At 43.6% G+C, this 20,892-nt stretch overlaps 1 protein-coding gene across 5 annotated transcripts in view; it reads right to left on the bottom strand.

Annotated features, from left to right (window-relative positions):
• LOC109905050 (probable phospholipid-transporting ATPase IH) overlaps positions 1-20,892 on the bottom strand; it is an 80,777-nt gene that overhangs the window by 33,420 nt on the left and 26,465 nt on the right. For all 5 annotated transcript variants that reach the window (XR_004204627.1, XR_004204626.1, XR_004204621.1 and 2 more), the window contains exons 2-5: positions 11,809-11,931; positions 11,497-11,586; positions 10,671-10,751; positions 8,297-8,404 (exon numbers count right to left, since the gene is read on the bottom strand). Coding sequence is in view for 2 of the 5 variants with exons in the window: in XM_031800114.1 (XP_031655974.1) it covers positions 8,297-8,404; positions 10,671-10,751; positions 11,497-11,586; positions 11,809-11,931 (402 nt within the window). In the remaining 3 variants the exon portion in view is untranslated. The remainder of the gene's footprint in view (positions 1-8,296; positions 8,405-10,670; positions 10,752-11,496; positions 11,587-11,808; positions 11,932-20,892) is intronic.

Genomic DNA, 20,892 nt, shown 5'->3' on the forward strand with positions numbered 1-20,892 from the left:
CACTATAAACCCCAATGTCGTTGTAAACAAACATTATTTCACAAAAGGTATTTTGGATCTAGTGAGCCACCATACTGCTGCAGATCCAGAAAGAATCACTAATGAGTAGGAGCTCTTCTACAGGAAACACATACATCTTTTCCCATTCCTTTTTTCCTGGCGATTGAGTTGTTGCATAACGGTGGGATTAAATAGCCTATAAATCCCATCTCCACGGTGACCGTACACACCACAGTAAGGGAAAGTGGGGTAAGTTGAGCCACCCTTGTTTCTAGGAAACCATACACAAAATGTATCATTTGACCAAATGTTTAGGAAGAGGTCATCCTTTCCTGGAGTCTGAAGGAAGAAACCACGTGTGTGTGTGTGTGGATATAGAATGTTTTTCAGCTTTCATTCAATCAATAAGATTTATAAAGCCCTTTTACATCTGCAGATGTCACAAAGTGCTTATACATAAACCCAGCCTAAAACCCTGAACAGCAACAATGCAGATGTAGAAGCACGGTGGCTAGGAAAAAGGCAGGAACCTAGGGGTCCCCAGTCCTCTTCTGGCTGTGAAAAGAAACCTAGAGAGGATCAGGCTCTGAGAGGTGGCCTGTCCTCTTCTGGCTGTGCCGGGTGGAGATTATAAGAGTACATGGCCATTAAGGCCAGATCGTTCTTCAAGATGTTCTAACGTTCATAGATGACCAGCAGGGTCAAATAATAATCACAGTGGATATATAGGGTGCAACAGGTCAGCACCTCAGGAGTAAATGTCAGCTGACTTTTCATTCAGAGGTTCGAGACAGCAGGTCCGGGACAAGGTAGCACGTCCCGTGAACAGGTCAGGGTTCCATAACCGCAGGCAGAACAGCAGAAACTGGATCAGTAGCACAACAAAGACACGGTGGACAGCATGGCTATTGGCACCACGTGCCAACACACAAATATAGCCATAGATATTACACAGACCTGCCAGACACTGCAGGGTGCTTCTCTAAATGGGACATAGTCCCTGTCTCCACTCTGTAATATCTGCTATGTGGTTATTATGACACTGCAATCTGTTCCACAGTAACACCCATAGAGATCCTATTAAATTCGAATTCCTAATTCTATGGTAGCGCCACTGTTTTGACCCTAGTCCTGTCTGACATCAGAGTAGATAACAGGATAATAGCGGCCCTTCATATCAGTCATATTGATATTTAATCTCTGTCTGGAAAGACAAATCCTTTCCCCTGTATGCGACCAGAGTAATCACAACAGGAATGTTTGAGATGGTATTGTAGGGGGAATGTTAGTCTTCTCTCGGACCAAGCTAGGGCATCACAGGCAAAGCAGGCACATACATACACACACACACACACACACACACACACACACACACACACACACACACACACACACACACACACACACACACACACACACACACACACACACACACACACACACACACACACACACACACACACAAAGGGCAGGCACCCGGGTGTCTCGTTCCCATGGAGACCAGATTAAAAGGTCTCAGGAATAGATTGAATGGTAATTAGTATAATGATTAAAGATGATAGCTGTGGCTATGATTTAAATGTTCTTAAATATTATTATAAAAACTGGTTGTTTGGATCCTGGATGCTGATTGGACGAGCAGCGTTCCAAGCCGTGCTGTATTGGCCGTCACAGACAGTTCCATAGGCCGTCACGTAACAGTTCCAACTGACAATTATCACTGCACCTCCATCATAATATCATGTTCATGTTGCTGTCACAATCATCTCTTGTATATATATCCGTTTTATCACCAAAGCCCCATATACTACCCACCATTGCGACCTGTACGCTCTCGTTGGCTGGCCCTGGCTTCATACTCGTCGCCAAACCCACTGGCTCCATGTCATCTACAAGACCCTGCTAGGTAAAGTCCCCCCTTATCTCAGCTCGCTGGTCACCATAGCATCTCCCACCTGTAGCACACGCTCCAGCAGGTATATCTCTCTAGTCACCCCCAAAACCAATTCTTTCTTTGGCCGCCTCTCCTTCCAGTTCTCTGCTGCCAATGACTGGAACGAACTACAAAAATCTCTGAAACTGGAAACACTTATCTCCCTCACTAGCTTTAAGCACCAACTGTCAGAGCAGCTCACAGATTACTGCACCTGTACATAGCCCACCTATAATTTAGCCCAAACAACTACCTCTTTCCCAACTGTATTTAATTTTTATTTATTTATTTATTTTGCTCCTTTGCACCCCATTATTTTTTATTTCTACTTTGCACATTCTTCCATTGCAAAACTACCATTCCAGTATTTTACTTGCTATATTGTATTTACTTTGCCATCATGGCCTTTTTTGCCTTTACCTCCCTTCTCACCTCATTTGCTCACATTGTATATAGACTTGTTTATACTGCATTATTGACTGTATGTTTGTTTTTACTCCATGTGTAACTCTGTGTCGTTTTATCTGTCGAACTGCTTTGCTTTATCTTGGCCAGGTCGCAATTGTAAATGAGAACTTGTTCTCAACTTGCCTACCTGGTTAAATAAAGGTAAAATAAATAAAATAAATAAAAATATATTGGGTACATTATTTCTCATTGCCTAGCATTTAGTTTGGTACAGCGGGGGTTAATATAAGCCACGCATTTAGTTTGGTACAGCGGGGTTAATATAAACCTAGCATTTAGTTTGGTAAAGTAGGGGTTAATATAAACCTATCATTTAGTTTGGTACAGCAGGGGTTAATATAAACCTATCATTTAGTTTGGTACAGCAGGGGTTAATATAAACCTATCATTTAGTTTGGTAAAGTAGGGGTTAATATAAACCTATCATTTAGTTTGGTACAGCAGGGGTTAATATAAACCTATCATTTAGTTTGGTACAGCAGGGGTTAATATAAACCTATCATTTAGTTTGGTACAGCAGGGGTTAATATAAACCTATCATTTAGTTTGGTACAGCGGGGGTTAATATAAGCCTCACTGTCTGCCTGTCTGACCTCGGAAACAATCTTTTACTCACCAGTTTTGTGTCTGGACTATATCTTCTGGTGGAAGAATGACATTGTATGAATTGGCTCATTAAAATAAAATGTAAATGAAAATATTTAATTCATCATTGTTATTTTGATATGTTGTAAAAGCAAAAAGGCATGTTTGGCAGAGTTGTGAGGCGAGGTAGCTATCGCGTTGGGCAAAACAACATAATTTACCTGTGAGCAACAACTGTTGGCGCAATTATTAGAAAATGGAAGAAGTTCAAGATGATGGTCAATCACCCTCGGTCTGGGGCTCCATGCAAGATCTCACCTCGTGGGGCATCAATGATCACGAGGAAGGTGAGGGATCAGCCCAGAACTACACGGCAGGACCTGGTCAATGACCTGAACAGAGCTGGGACCACAGTCTCAAAGAAAACCATTAGTAACACACTAGGCCATCATGGATTAAAATCCTGCAGCGCACGCAAGGTCCCACTGCTCAAGCCAGCGCATGTCCAGGTCCGTCTGAAGTGTGCCAATGACCATCTGGATGATCCAGAGGAGGAATGGGAGAAGGTCATGTGGTCTGATGAGACAAAAATAGAGCTTTTTGGTCTAAACTCCACTCGCAGTGTTTGGAGGAGGAAGAAGGATGAGTAAAAGTCCAAGAACACCATCCCAACCGTGATAATGATGTGTAGTAGACTGGAAAGTAGAAGGCCCATTACTAGGACAGTCATAATGATGTGTAGTAGACTGGAGAGTAGAAGGCCCATTACTAGGGCAGTCATAATGATGTGTAGTAGACTGGAGAGTAGAAGGCCCATTACTAGGGCCTGGAGAGTAGAAGGCCCATTACTAGGACAGTCATAATGATGTGTGGAAGACTGGAGAGTAGAAGGCCCATTACTAGGGCAGTCATAATGATGTGTAGTAGACTGGAGAGTAGAAGGCCCATTACTAGGACAGTCATAATGATGTGTAGTAGACTGGAGAGTAGAAGGCCCATTACTAGGGCAGTCATAATGATGTGTAGTAGACTGGAGAGTAGAAGGCCCATTACTAGGGCCTGGAGAGTAGATGGCCCATTACTAGGACAGTCATAATGATGTGTGGAAGACTGGAGAGTAGAAGGCCCATTACTAGGGCAGTCATAATGATGTGTAGTAGACTGGAGAGTAGAAGGCCCATTACTAGGGCAGTCATAATGATGTGTAGTAGACTGGAGAGTAGAAGGCCCATTACTAGGGCAGTCATAATGATGTGTGGTAGACTGGAGAGTAGAAGGCCCATTACTAGGCAGTCATAATGATGTGTAGTAGACTGGAGAGTAGAAGGCCCATTACTAGGGCAGTCATAATGATGTGTAGTAGACTGGAAAGTAGAAGGCCCATTACTAGGGCAGTCATAATGATGTGTAGTAGACTGGAGAGTAGAAGGCCCATTACTAGGCAGTCATAATGATGTGTAGTAGACTGGAGAGTAGAAGGCCCATTACTATGGCAGTCATAATGATGTGTAAGCAGACTGGAGAGTAGAAGGCCCATCCTGTCAAATCCAAGATGGCGTAGAAGTCAGACGTCTTAGTCTTTGTCTTGTCTCGTTCCATGTATATTTCTTTCTATATCTTTTTCTTCGCATTCTTTTTAATATTTTTCCTAAACCTCAACTTCAAAATACTCTCCTTTCTATTTACTTCCGAACTGGAATACCTCAACTGAAGCTAGCTGGCTAACTAGCTACCAGCTATCAGCTATCAGTCAGCTAACCACTGCTAGCGGTCATTAGCTAACCTTTAGCTCGGAAAGCTCTCACCAGTTCGTACAACGCGTTTCAAACCAGAGCATACCAGACCTATTTTTCTCTCCATATCCCCGGATTCCTATCACAAACTCTGAACCTTTTCATCTGGATAATCGCAGCTAGCTAACCGCAACCCGGGTTGACAACTCCTGGCTAACGCTTCAGTCCCGGAGCATCTCCCGGCTTGGGCTCCTGGGCTACTCCTGAAGCTCACTCCTCGGCTACAATATGGCGAGGAGTAGCTACCTGCTACTGCCGGTACTGGGTACGGAACCTTCACGATCCTTCACGACTGGAAAACCAACATAATCTGCCTGAGAATCCCAACAGGCCCCTCAGGTGCGACGTCCCCTGAAGGCCAATTTTGCTAACCGCAGCCTGCTAGCTACCTAGAGCATATTGGACTGTTACCTGATCCATAGGCCAGTTTCTTGGACCACTATACCAATTTTGCAAATTGGACTTGGACCCCTCTGTTATTTGGAACCCTACTAATTCCACGACTGGTCTATCGACGTCACCGCACGAGGAGGCAAAAGCAGACTTTCCCCCATCGCGATGTCCCTCTAAGGCCCTTATACTAGCTTGCTAGCCCCGGCCTGCTAACTGCTAGCTTGCTAGCCCCGGCCTGCAAACTGTCTGAATCGCCGTGTCCCCAGCCAGCCTAACCACTCACTGGACCCGTTAGATCACTTGGCAACACATGCCTCTCCCTAATATCAAAATGCCTTGTCCATTACTGTCCTGGTTAGTGATTACTGCCTTATTTCACTGTAGAGCCTCTAGCCGTGCTCAATATGCCTTAACCAACCATGTTGTTCCATCTCCCACATATGCGATCACATCACCTGGTTTAAATGTCTCTAGAGACTATATCTCTCTCATCATTACTCAATGCCTAGGTTTACCTCCAACGTACTATCGTCATACCATACCTTTGTCTGTACATTATGCCTTGAATCTATGCTATCGTGCCCAGAAACCTGCTCCCTTTACTCTCTGTTCCGAACGTGCTAGATGGCCAGTTCTTATAGCATTTAGCCGTACCCTTATCCTACTTCTCCTCTGTTCCTCTGGTGATGTAGAGGTTAATCCAGGACCTACAGTGCCTAGCTCCACTCCTACTCCCCAGGCGCTCTCATTTGTTGACTACTGTAAGAGTAAAAGCCTTGGTTTCATGCATGTTAACATTAGAAGCCTACTCCCTAAGTTTGCTTTATTCACTGCTTTAGCACATTCTGCCAACCTGGATGTCTTAGCCATGTCTGAATCCTGGCTTAGGAAAACCACCAAAAACCCTGAAATGTCCATCCCTAACTATAACATTTTCTGCCCAGATAGAACTGCCAAAGGGGGCGGTGTTGCAATCTACTGCAGAGATAGCCTGCAGAGTTCTATCCTACTATCCAGGTCTGTACCAAAACAATTCGAGCTTCTACTTCTAAAAATTAACCTTTCCAGAAACAAGTCTCTCACCGTTCTAGGTGACCTAAATTGGGACATGCTTAACACTCCGGCCATCCTACAATCTAAGCTTGATGCCCTCAATCTCACACAAATTATCAATGAACCTACCAGGTACAACCCCAAATCCGTAAACACGGGCACCCTCATAGATATCGTCCTAACTAACTCACCCCCCAAATACACCTCAGCTGTTTTCAACCAAGATCTCAGCAAACACTGCCTCATTGCCTGCATCCGTAATGGGTCCGTGGTCAAATGACCACCCCTCATCACTGTCAAACGCTCCCTAAAACACTTCAGCGAACAGGCCTTTTTAATCGACCTGGCCGGGGTATCCTGGAATGACATTGACCTCATCCAGTCAGTAGAGGATGCCTGGTTAAACTTTAAAAGTGCCTTACTCACCATCTTAAATAAGCATGCTCCATTCAAAAAATGTTGAACCAGGAATAGATATAGCCCTTGGTTCACTCCAGACCTCTCTGCCCTTGACCAGCACAAAAACATCCTGTGGCGTTCTGCATTAGCATCGAATAGCCCCCGTGATATGCAACTCTTCATGGAAGTTAGGAACCAATATACACAGGCAGTTAGGAAAGCTAAGGCTAGCTTTTTAAACAGAAATTTGCTTCCTGTAGTACTAACTCAAAATAGTTCTGGGATACTGTAAAGTCCATGGAGAATAAGAGCCTCTCCTCCCAGCTGCCCACTGCACTGAGGCTAGGAAACACTGTCACTACCGATAAATCCACAATAATTGAGAATTTCAATAAGCATTTTCCTACGGCTGGCCATGCTTTCCACCTGGCTACCCCTACCCCGGTCAACAGCCCTACGCTCCCCACAGCAACTCACCCAAACCTCCCCACTTCTCCTTCACCCAAATACAGATAGCAGATGTTCTGAAAGAGCTGCAAAATCTGGACCCCTACAAATCAGCCGGGCTAGACAATCTGGACACTCTCTTTCTAAAATTATCTGCTGAAATTGTTGCAACCCCTATTACTAGACTGTTCAACCTCTCTTTCATATCGTCTGAGATTCCCATAGATTGGAAAGCTGCCGCGGTCATCCTCCTCTTCAAAGGGGGAGACACTCTAGACCCAAACTGCTACAGCCCTATATCTATTCTACCCTTTCTAAGGTCTTTGACAGCCAAGTAAATAAACAGATTACCGACCATTTTGAACCTCCGATATGTAATCTGGTTTCAGAGCTGGTCATGGGTGCACCTCAGCCACGCTCAAGGTCCTAAATGATATCATAACCGCCATCGATGAGACATTACTGTGTAGCCGTATTCATCAACCTGGCTAAGGCTTTCGACTCTGTCAATCACAACATTCTTATTGGCAGACTCAACAGCCTTGGTTTCTCAAATGATTGCCTCGCTTGGTTCACCAACTACTTCTCCGATAGAGTTCAGTATGTCAAATCGGAGGGCCTGTTGTCCGGACCTCTGGCAGTCTCTATGCGGGTGACACAGGGTTAAATTCTCGGGCCGACTCTCTTCTCTGTATACATCAATGATGTCGCTCTCACTGCTGGTGATTCTTTGATCCACCTCTACGCAGACGACACCATTCTGTATACCTCTGGCCCTTCGTTGGACACTGTTAAATAACCTCCAGATGAGCTTCAATGCCATACAACTCTCCTTCCGTGGCTCCAACCGCTCTTAAATGCAAGTAAAACTAAATGCATGCTCTTCAACCGATCGCTGCCCACACCTGCCCGCCCGTCCCACATCACTATGGACGGTTCTGACTTAGAATATGTGGACAACTACAAATACCAATCTGTCTGGTTAGACTGTAAACTCTCCTTCCAGACTCACATTAAACATCTCCAATCCTATTTTGCAACAAAGCATCCTTCACTCATGCATGTTTGTTTATTCCATGTGTAACTTTGTGTTGTTGTATGTGTCAAACTGCTTTGCTTTATCTTGGCCAGGTCACAGTTTCAAATGAGAACTTGTTCTCAACTAGCCTATCTGGTTAAATAAAGGTGAAATAAAAAAATACAACTAAAACTAAGGCAGTCATACCCGTAGCTTGTGACTCTGTGTCCTCACCACCGTCCCTTCCTTCACCACGTCCACAGGACACTCATTTATACTGCAGTCTGCCTTGTGTCTCAGCCAGTCTTCATAACCCTGGGGGAGAGAGGAAGAGGGGGAGGAAGGGAGAAGAGGTTGAGATATACAAGGAGCAAATGGCAGGAGAAATATGTTGGGATCATGGGAAGAAATGGAACAGAGGGTGATACCGTCATACAAGGTCACACAGTACGTGGTATCAAATTAGTGGTATGTTCTGTCAGCATGTTGACCTGTATCCAGGGCATCTACACAACATGCCTCTACACAACATGTCAGGTTAATGATCGCATATGACCTGACCTGGGCCCTGTTAGCCAGGTTCCCTGCTGTTAGCACATCTGTCTCTAACGGAACACAGCGAAGGAAGGCTTCCAATGAACAGGGAATAAACATACGGTGCATTCGGAAAGTATTCAGACCCCTGGACTTTTACCACATTTTGAAACGTTACAGCCTTAATCAAAAATGTATTTTTTTTCTTCTCATCAATCTACACACAATAACACCCTATAATGACAAACAAAAAAACTGTTTTTTACAAAGGTTTGCAAATGTATTACAAATAAAACACGGAAATATCACATTTACATAAGTATTCAGACCCTTTACTTTCTTGAAGCATCTTTGGCAGTGATTACAGCCTCAAGTGTTACAAGCTTGGCACATTTGGGGAGTTTCTCCCATTCTTCTCTGCAGATCCTCTCAAACTCTGTCAGGTTGGATGGGGAGCGTCGCTGCACAGCTATTTTCAGGTCTCTCCAGAGATGTTCGATCGGGTTCAAGTCTGGGCTCTGGCTGGGCCACTCAAGGACATTCATGAGACTTGTCCCGCAGCCACTCCTGCGTTGTCTTGGCTGTGTGCTTAGGGTCGTTGTCCTGTTGGAAGCTGAACCTTCACCCCAGCCTGAGGTCCTGAGTGCTCTGGAGCAGGTTTTCATCAAGGATCTCTCTGTACTTTGCTCCGTTCATCTTTCCCTCGATCCTGACTAGTCTCCCATTCCCTGACGCTGAAAAACATCGCCACAGCATGATGCTGCCACCACCATGCTTCACTGTAGGGATGGTGCCAGGTTTCCTCCAGACATGACGCTTGGCATTCAGGCCAAAGAGTTCAATCTTGGTTTCATCATACCAGAGAATGTTGTTTCTCATGTTCTGAGAGTCCTTTAGGTGCCTTTTGGCATACTCCAAGTAGGCTGTCATGTCCCTTTTACTGAGGAGTGGCTTCTGTCTGGCTACTCTACCATAAATTCCTGATTGGTGAAGTGCTTGAGAAATGGTTGTCCTTCTGGAAGGTTCTCCCATCTCCACAGATTAATTCTGGAGCTCTGTCAGAGTGACCATCGGGTTCTTGGTCACCTCCCCTGATTGGTCAGTTTGGCTGGGCGGCCAGCTCTAGGAACAGTCTTGGTGGTTCCAAACTTCTTCTATTTAAGAATGATGGAGGCCACCGGTTCTTGGGGACCTTCAATGCTGCAGAAATGTTTTGGTACCCTTCCCCCAGATCTGAGCCTCGACACAATCCTGTCTCGGAGTTCTACGGACAATTCTTTCAACCTCATGGCTTGGTTTTTGCTCTGACATGCACTGTCAACTGTGGGACCTTATACAGACAGGTGTGTGCCTTTCCAAATCATGTCCAATCAATTACCACAAGTGAACGCCAGTCAAGTTGTTGAAACATCTCAAGGATGATCAATGGAAACAGGATGCACCTGAGCTCAATTTCGATTCTCATAGCAAAGGACCTGATTACTTATGTCCAATAGAGATTTCTGTTTTTCATTTTTAATACATTTCTAAAAACATATTCTTTCTTTTTCATTATGGTGTATTGTTTGTACATTGATTTATTTACTTGTACATTGATTTATTTACTTTTCTGCTCTTTTGCACACCAGTATCTCTACCTGCACATGACTATCTGATCATTTATCACTCCAGTGTTAATCTGCAAATTGTAATTATCCGCCTACCTCCTCATGCCTTTTACACACAATGTATATAGACTCTTTCTTTCTTTCTACTGTGTTATTGACTTGTTTATTGTTTACTCCATGTGTAACTCTGTGTTGTTGTCTGTTCACACTGCTATGCTTTATCTTGGCCAGGTCACAGTTGTAAATGAGAACTTGTTCTCAACTAGCCTACCTGGTTAAATAAAGGGGGAATACAAATTTTTTTTAAATAAATGAATGATTTAACCAATATTAGAATCAGGCTGTAGCGTAACAAAAATGTGGAAAAAGTCAAGGGGTCTGAAAACTTTACGAATGCACTGTATACCATGAATTATGCCATTTTGTTCAGATCAACAGACCTGTTTAATGGCAGTGACGGTGATGACAAAGAATAGAGGCAGTCCGCTGGTGATGGGGCTGGTGGGCGTGTCTATGATGAGCTGAGGAGAGAGGAAGGAGGCAGGGAACGAAGGTAGAGAGGGAGGGAACAAGGAGGAGAGGAGAGCAGGAGTCAAGACATATAGTTGCAGATAAATTCCAGTTCGGGGGAGTGATGGAGCAATCAGGTGACTTCAGTTTATATCTCCGCCTCCCCACATTATTTAACCACACCCGCATGCCTAACGTCCTCCTACCCGCTGGTTACTCATTACTCATAACTCATTCATTTCAGTTTAAAGGGATAGTTTCAGATGAACTCATGGATACCATTTTTATGTCTTTGTGTGCAGTTTTAATGAAGTTGAAGGTAGTTTCTGGCGCCATTCTACAGAATACAGAAGGTTGAATACAAGCCAGACCCCAGGGTTGTGTGTGTGTCTCAGTTTGAGAGAGCAACAGATAAAGAGCGAGATTGTTAACATTTGCTAGAGCAATAACTGGAAGTGTACAGGAGCAGCTAGCATACCAAAATCTTAAACTATCCCTTCAACCATTGTGGCAAGCTGGACCGGCCACCTTAGTCTCCTCCTCATAGTGCTACTGGACGGGGTCATATCATATTTATCATGGACCATGACCATAGGCCCATGCGTACTTGACCAATGTAATTCCAAGCCAAATAACTAACGTTACCTAATTAACTGTCACATTGACTTCACATAGCCTACATCTTTAACTAATAGTGTGTAACCTGAACATGTGAAACCCCCAAATGGCCCTGATCAAACAGAGAGATGTTGTCACCTGGACCAGGAAGATGAGCAGGAAGTAGAAGTTGGCGATTCTTCTGAACTGTTCAAACAAGTTCTTGGGGATGAAGTTCCATAAGGTGTACTGGTAGAGAGAACACACACACTATTAACAGGCAGTCTAGAGAGAGGAGCAGCAGTGTGTGTGTATATGTGTGTGTGTGGTCCAAAAGGTTGCTAACCCTAAAGGACAGAGATACTGTTAATGGAGCACAACAGGCTTGGTTATCAAGGTATCGATTTGGTTTTAAGGGGTAGGTGATGCTGTTGTTATGCCAACTGCTTGGTTGCTGTGGAGCCTGCTCACCTTGGAAGAGACAATGCGGTTGTCGGGATAACGCTGAGGGATGTAGGCATCGGCCCCCAGCGGGGGTTCTTTGTGACCGATGTATACTGTCCGGTTGTCCACCCAGTACTCCTCCCCAGCACACTGTTAGAGAACGAGAGCGAGAACGAGAGAGAGAGAACAAGAGAGAACAGGAACATTTTACATCTAGCTATAAATTAGGAAGGAAATGATCTCAACAGAGAAAATGTTTGTAATGTGTGCTACCTATATCCCCCCAGTAGAATCCCCACACCTTAGCAACGACAGCTTCTCCATCCTAGAGGGGGAGATGAACCATTTCCAGGCCCAGGGACATGCAGTCTGTGGTGCCCTAATTGCCAGAACTGGACAAGAACCTGATACCCAGGGGGACAAACACCTACCTGGAGGTGACATCATTCCCTCCTCCATATGCCCCCTTAGACACAACGACAAAAAACATTACTCAACATTACTCTCTCTCGGCGTTACTCTGGACCCTGATCTCTCTTTTGACGAACATATCAAGACTGTTTCAAGGACAGCTTTTTTCCATCTATGTAACATTGAAAAAATCCATGCTTTTGTCACTTCTAGGTTAGACTACTGCAATGCTCTACTTTCCGGCTACCCGGATAAAGCACTAAATAAACTTCAGTTAGTGCTAAATACGGCTGCTAGAATCCTGGCTAGAACCAAAATAATTGATCATATTACTCCAGCGCTAGCCTCTCTACACTGGTTTCCTGTTAAGGCAAGGGCTGATTTCAAGGTTTTACTGCTAACCTACAAAGCATTACATGGGCTTGCTCCTACCTATCTCTCTGATTTGGTACCGCTGTACATACCTACACGTACGCTACGGTCACAAGACGCAGGCCTCCTAATTGTCCCTAGAATTTCTAAGCAAACAGCTGGAGGCAGGGCTTTCTCCTATAGAGCTCCATTTTTATGGAATGGTCTGCCTACCCATGTGAGAGACGCAGACTCGGTCTCCTGCCTGGGTTGGCGCCCCCCCTTGGGTTGTGCCGTGGCGGAGATCTTTGTGGGCTATACTCAGTCTTGTCTCAGGATGGTAAGTTGGTGGTTTAAGATATCCCTCTAGTGGTGCGGGGGCTGTGCTTTGGCAAAGTGGGTGGGGTTATATCCTGCCTGTTTGGCCCTGTCGGGGGTATCATCGGATGGGGCCACAGTGTCTCCTGACCCCTCCTGTCTCCAGTATTTATGCGGTGGTAGTTTATGTGTCGGGGGGCTAGGCTATTTGTCTGTTATATCTGGAGTATTTCTCCTGTCTTATCCGGTGTCCTGTGTGAATTTAAGTGCTCTCTCTAATTCTCTCTTTCTTTCTTTCTTTCTTTCTTTCTTTCTTTCTTTCTTTCTTTCTTTCTTTCTTTCTTTCTCTCTCTCTCTCGGAGGACCTGAGCCCTAGGACCATGCCTCAGGACTACCTGGCATGATGACTCCTTGCTGTCCCCAGTCCACCTGGCCATGCTGCTGCTCCAGTTTCAACTGTTCTGCCTGCGGCTATGGAACCCTGACCTGTTCACCGGACGTGCTTCCTGTCCCAGACCTGCTGTTTTAAACTCTCTAGAGACAGCAGGAGCGGTAGAGATACTCTGAATGATCGGCTATAAAAAACTCCTGAGGTGCTGACCTGTTACACCCTTGACAACTACTGTGATTATTATTATTTGACCATGCTGGTCATTTATGAACATTCGAACATATTGGCCATGTTCTTGTTATAATCTCCACCTGGCACCGCCAGAAGAGGACTGGCCACCCCTCATAGCCTGGTTCCTCTCTAGGTTTCTTCCTAGGTTTTGGCCTTTCTAGGGAGTTTTTCCTAGTCACTGTGCTTCTACACCTGCATTGCTTGCTGTTTGGGGTTTTAGGCTGGGTTTCTGTTCAGCACTTTGAGATATCAGCTGATGTAAAAAGGGCTATATAAATAACTTTGATTTGATTTGAACATCACCAACAAAAACGGGTCACATACTGGAGACAGGAGGGGTCAGGAGACACTGTGGCCCACATCTCTGTTGGATGCTGGGTAGGTACATAGTCAATGGTAAGCTTCGAGGGGACTCCTATGGTAGGTACACCTATAGCTCATCTCTTGGCAGTAGTACTGTAGACTACATTATCACTAGGGACGCACGATATATCGGTGAAAATATCGGAATCGGACAATATTAGCTAAAAATGCCAAAGCTTGTCAAAGCTACTGTGCATACCTACAGTGGGGAGAACAAGTATTTGATACACTGCCGATTTTGCAGGTTTTCCTACTTACAAAGCAAAATCACATTGTATGATTTTTAAGAAATTAATTTGCATATTATTGCATGACATAAGTATTTGATCACCTACCAACCAGTAAGAATTCCGGCTCTCACAGACCTGTTAGTTTTTCTTTAAGAAGCCCTCCTGTTCTCCACTCATTACCTGTATTAACTACACCTGTTTGAACTCGTTACCTGTATAAAAGACACCTGTCCACACACTCAATCAAACAGACTCCAACCTCTCCACAATGGCCAAGACCAGAGAGCTGTCTAAGGACATCAGGGATAAAATTGTAGACCTGCACAAGGCTGGGATGGGCTACAGGACAATAGGCAAGCAGCTTAGTGAGAAGGCAAAAACAGTTGGCGCAATTATTAGAAGATGGAAGAAGTTCAAGATGACGGTCAATCACCCTCGGTCTGGGGCTCCATGCAAAATCTCACCTCGTGGGGCATCAATGATCATGAGGAAGGTGAGGGATCAGCCCAGAACTACAAGACAGGACCTGGTCAATGACCTGAAGAGAGCTGGGACCACAGTCTCAAAGAAAACCATTAGTAACACACTACCCCGTCATGGATTAAAATCCTGCAGCATACGCAAGGTCCCCCTACTCAAGCCAGTGCATGTCCAGGCCCGTCTGAAGTTTGCCAATGACCATCTGTATGATCCAGAGGAGGAATGGGAGAAGGTCATGTGGTCTGATGAGACAAAAATTGAGCTTTTTGGTCAAAACTCCACTCGCCGTGTTTGTAGGAAGAAGAAAGATGAGTACATCCCCAAGAACACTATCCCAAACGTGAAGCATGGAGGTGGAAACATCATTCTTTGGGGATGCTTTTCTGCAAAGGGGAAATGGACGACTGCACCGTATTGAGGGGAGGATGGATGGGGCCATGTATCGCGATATCTTGGCCAACAACCTCCTTCCCTCAGTAAGAGCATTGAAGATGGGTCGTGGCTGGGTCTTCCAGCATGACAACGACCCGAAACACACAGCCAGGGCAAGTAAGGAGTGGCTCCGTAAGAAGCATTTCAAGGTCCTGGAGTGGCCTAGCCAGTCTCCAGACCTGAACCTAATAGAAAATCTTTGGAGGGAGCTGAAAGTCTGTATTGCCCAGCAACAGCCCCGAAACATGAACGATCTGGAAAAGGTCTGTATGGGGGAGTGGGCCAAAATCCCTGCTGCAGTGTGTGCAAACCTGGTCAAGAACTACAGGAAATGTATGATCTCTGTAATTGCAAACAAAGGTTTCTGTACCAAATTATAAGTTCTGCTTTTCTGTTGTATCAAATACTTATGTCATGTAATAAAATGCAAATTAATTACTTAAAAATCATACAATGAGATTTTCTGGATTTTTGTTTTAGATTCTGTCTCTCACAGTTGATAAAAAATTATAGACCTCTACATGCTTTGTAAGCATGAAAACCTGCAAAATCAGCAGTGTGCCAAATACTTGTTCTTCCCACTGTATATAACGTAGGTACATGATGCAATGACGTCATGTAAAATTTTGCGCAACACGTGCAACATAGCGTTCCTAACCTAGCCCACAATGTCTGCTGTGTGGATTGAGCAGTCAACAAGTAGAGCAGTCATTTGAAAGAGTAAGAACATTTCAGCGAGACAACTCAAAAGGTGAAATCCATTAAAGCCAAGATAATGGAATTCATTGCCCTTGGCAACCAACCGTACTCTGTCATGCGTGATGTTGGCAATCGCCGACTGGTCGAGCAGTTTTTCAGATGTTGCAGTACACAGTAAAAGCGTCACTGCTACTAGCTTCATGACATACATACTATGAAATGCCGTTTGGGTCTTTGCCTGTCAAAAAAGATACAGTAGCACTGTCAAAGCTGTACAAAAAAGTCTGCAAACAAGCAAACACTGGCCACAAACGATGTGTTTACAATACCACATTGGTAATAAAGCAAAATTTGTTAAACCGCAACTTCTGGGTTAGCTAGATTTAGCTTGGCACCTAGCTAGCACAAATACAACCAGCCTGAAAACAATCACCAGTAGAAACTGCAGTCATTTTCATTTTTCTTAGCAATGATTTAGGAATCCTTGTGAGTAAGAATTAGCTTGTTTGCCACTTGTTGTTCGCTTATTGAAATTGAACTTCATTCCTGAAAATAAATAGCTAGTCAACTGCTTAACCCTGTTGCCCAAAGCTAACGTTATAAGTTGCCAGGTAGCTTCATCTGGCTAGTGAGGCTTGATCGGACCGGGTTATGCGTTGTGAAGCTAGCCACAATAAGGATTAAGCACCATAGTGGAATTTGCGGTTTGCCTTCAAAATAAAAGTATGTCACTGACAGTGATGTAAATTAATACAAATAGTATAATATTGTGGCTAATCCTTATTGTGGCTAGCTTCACATAGATGGGTCCGACCACCATTAATCAAATTAGAATGTTTTTATAAATTAGGGTTATTTTAGATGACACTTAGCTACTGAAACTGATTGTTGTTTTGCTATGTTTTTGAGAAAGAACATTGTTTGCATCCATGAGCTAGCTAGCTTTTTTTATGACCAGCACTGCAGGTGCCCGAGACATCTTCACCAGCATCATAGCATACGTATCGATGAATCATTGTGACATATGAAATACGAGTGTAATCAATGTGTAATAACTATGTTTTATTTATTTATTTATTTATTTCACCTTTATTTAACCAGGTAGGCTAGTTGAGAACAAGTTCTCATTTGCAACTGCGACCTGGCCAAGATAAAGCATAGCAGTGTGAACAGACAACAACACAGAGTTACACATGGAGTAAACAATAAACAATAAACAAGTCAATAATAACAAAAAAAATAGTGTATATACATTGTGTGCAAAAGGCATGAGGAGGTAGGCAATAAATAGGCCATAGGAGTGAATAATTACAATTTAGCAGATTAACACTGGAGTGATAAATGATCAGATGAACATCTGCAGGTAGAGATACTGGTGTGCAAAAGAGCAGAAAAGTAAATCAAATAAAAACAGTATGGGGATGAGGTAGGTAAATTGGGTGGGCTATATTCCGATGGACTATGTACAGCTGCAGCGGTCGGTTAGCTGCTCAGATAGCAGATGTTTAAAGTTGGTGAGGGAGATAAAAGTCTCCAACTTCAGAGATTTTTGCTATTCGTTCCAGTCGCAGGCAGCAGAGAACTGGAAGGAAAGGCGGCCAAATGAGGTGTTGGCTTTAGGGATGATCAGTGAGATACACCTGCTGGAGCGTGTGCTACGGGTGGGTGTTGCCATCGTGACCAGTGAACTGAGATAAGGCGGAGCTTTACCTAGCATAGACTTGTAGATGACCTGGAGCCAGTGGGTCTGGCAACGAACATGTAGCGAGGGCCAGCCGACTAGAGCATTCAGGTCGCAGTGGTGGGTGGTATAAGGTGCTTTAGTAACAAAACGGATGGCACTGTGATAAACTGCGTCCAGTTTGCTGAGTAGAGTATTGGAAGCTATTTTGTAGGTGACATCGCCGAAGTCGAGGATTGGTAGGATAGTCAGTTTTGCGGCGTGAGTGAAGGAGGCTTTGTTGCGAAACAGAAAGCCGACTCTAGATTTGATTTTGGATTGTAGATGTTTGATATGAGTCTGGAAGGAGAGTTTGCAGTCTAGCCAGACACCTAGGTACTTATAGATGTCCACATATTCATTTGGTTTTACTAGCGTTTAAGAGCAGTTGGAGGCCACGGAAGGAGTGTTGTATGGCATTGAAGCTTGTTTGGAAGTTAGATAGCACAGTGTCCAAGGAAGGGCCAGAAGTATACAGAATGGTGTCGTCTGCGTAGTGGTGGATCAGGGAATCGCCCGCAGCAAGAGCAACATCATTGATATATACAGAGAAAAGAGTCGGCCCGAGAATTGAACCCTGTGGTACCCCCATAGAGACTGCCAGAGGACCGCACAACATGCCCTCCGATTTGACACACTGAACTCTGTCTGCAAAGTAGTTGGTGAACCAGGCAAAGCAGTCATTAGAAAAACCGAGGCTACTGAGTCTGCCGATAAGAATATGGTGATTGACAGAGTCGAAAGCCTTGGCCAGGTCGATGAAGACGGCTGCACAGTACTGTCTTTTATCGATGGCAGGTTATGACATCGTTTAGTACCTTGAGCGTGGCTGAGGTGCACCCGTGACCGGCTAGGAAACCGGATTGCACAGCGGAGAAGGTACAGTGGGATTCGAGATGGTCAGTGATCTGTTTGTTGATTTGGCTTTCGAAGACCTTAGATAGGCAGGGCAGGATGGATATAGGTCTGTAACAGTTTGGGTCCAGGGTGTCTCCCCCTTTGAAGGCTTTCCAATCCTTGGGGATCTCAGATGATACGAAGGAGAGGTTGAACAGGCTGGTAATAGGGGTTGCGACAATGGCGGCGGACAATTTCAGAAATAGAGGGTCCAGATTGTCAAGTAAACATTAAAAAAAAATTAAAATGCGTTATATTATTATGTGACATGCAGTCATATTCAGGTTCTGATTGGTCAACAAGCTTATCTGACACATCAAATAGTGTTATTTGATGTGTATCTTTTTTGACACGCAAAGACCCAAACGGCGTTCCATAGAAATCCTGGTTGAGAATGAAATGACTGAACAAAACAATGAAATAGCACAGCAAGTAAGTGAAAGAAATAGGTTTTGATTATGTTTTACTGGTAATGGGGACATACGTAAATGCCAACAAAATAACTTTTTGGTCAGTGCGGTGTGTGTAACATTTATTTAACTTGGCAAGTCAGTTAAGAACAAATTGTTATTTACAATGATGGCCCGGAGGACGCTGGGCCAATTGTGCGCCACCCTATTGGACTCCCAATCACAGCCAGATGTGATACAGCCTGGATTCGAACCAGGGACTGTAGTGACGCCTCTTGCACTGAGATGCAGTGCCTTAAACTGCCTCGTCCATGTGTGTGTGTTAACTATTTAACTGTACTAGAATGCTTAAAAGGCTGCTAAAATGTTAGATATCGGTTATCGGTATCGTTTCTTTTATAAGATAAATATCGGATATATCACTAATTATCACTAACCTCAACCCAGTCTCTCAGAGCGTTCACAATCAGTCCACTGACACCCCTATCAGATCACAGCAAAATCACACTCTACTTGAACAGAGCAATACTCAGTCATGAGGCATCAAAAACAAAGGAACTGAATAATATTAAGAAATGCTATAGAAGGAAGGAAAGTAGTGTGGAAATCTACCAAAAAACAATTAGGCAACAACAAATTCAATCACTTCTAGACAACTTCCTGAAGAAAATGTTTCACTGTAATAGTGATGGTGTAAACAGCTTCCCTATCAAATCAAAATATTTCAAGCAGACAGTCTAAGAAAATGAACAACAATGGCAAATGGTTTGAAATTGAGAAACCTATCCAACCAAAAACATAGAGACCAAGAAAACCTCAGTCTAAGCCTTGACTATGGTGAATCACTAATAAAATACAGATCTACACTACTGAAAAAAAGGAACAGCACATCAGAAATCAGCTCAATGTAATTGAAGAATAGGTCAAATCTAACCACTTCTGGGAAAACTGGAACACACTAAACAAACAACAACAACAAGAGTTATCTATCCAAAATGGAGATGTATAGATAAACCACTTCTCCAATCTTTTGGCTCTATAACAAAGAACAAACATAAAAAACATATACATGATCAAATACAAATCTTAGAATAAACTATTAAAGACTAATAGAACCCACTGGATTCTCCAATTACATTGAATGAACTACAGGACAAAACACAAACCCTCCAACCCCAAAAGGCCTGTGGTGTTGATGGTATCCTATATTAAATGATTAAATATACAGACACCAAATTCCAATTGGCTATACTTAAACTCTTTAACTTCTTGGTGACAGGGGGCAGTATTTTCATGTCCGGATTAAATGCATGCCCAAATTCAACTGCCTGCTACTCATCCCCAGAAGATAAGATATGCAAATTATTAGTAGTTTTGGATAGAAAACACTCTGACGTTTCTAAGACTGTTTGAATCATGTCTGTGAGTATAACAGAACTTGTTTAGCAGGTAAAACCCAGAGGACAAACCATTCAGATTATTTTGTTGTTGAGGTCACTCTCTTTTCAATGGGTTTTCATTGGGAATCCAGATTTCTAAGGCACCGTCTTGCAGTTCCTATCGCTTCCACTGGATGTCATCAGTCTTTAGAAATTGGTTGAGGTTTTTCCTTTCTGTAATGAAGAAGTACGGCCATCTTGAACGAGGGTCACTTGAAGTGTACTGTTAGATAGAGTCACATGACCAGAAAGCATGCGTCAGTTTGTTTTCCTCCTGAATTGAACACAGATCATCCCGTCTTCAATTTTATTGATTATTTACATTCAAAAAATACCTAAAGTTGTATTACAAAAGTAGTTTGAAATGTTTTGGCAAAGTTTACAGGTAACTTTTGAGATATTTTGTAGTCACGTTGCGCAAGTTGGAACCGTGTTTTTCGGGATCAAACGCTCCAAATAAATAGACATTTTGGATATATATATATCGACGGAACTAATCGAACAAAAGGACCATTTGTGATGTTTATGGGACATATTGGAGTGTCAACAAAAGAAGCTCGTCAAAGGTAAGGCATAAATTATATTTTTATTTCTGCGTTTTGTGTCGCGCCTGCAGGGTTGAAATATGCTTTTCACTCTTTGTTTACGGAGGTGCTATCCTCAGATAAAAGCATTGCTTGCTTTCGCCGAAAAGCCTTTTTGAAATCTGACATGTTGGCTGGATTCACAACAAGTGTAG

The sequence above is a fragment of the Oncorhynchus kisutch genome, linkage group LG2 (genome assembly GCF_002021735.2).
Source record: "Oncorhynchus kisutch isolate 150728-3 linkage group LG2, Okis_V2, whole genome shotgun sequence".
In the NCBI taxonomy this organism is placed as follows: Eukaryota; Metazoa; Chordata; class Actinopteri; order Salmoniformes; family Salmonidae; genus Oncorhynchus; species Oncorhynchus kisutch.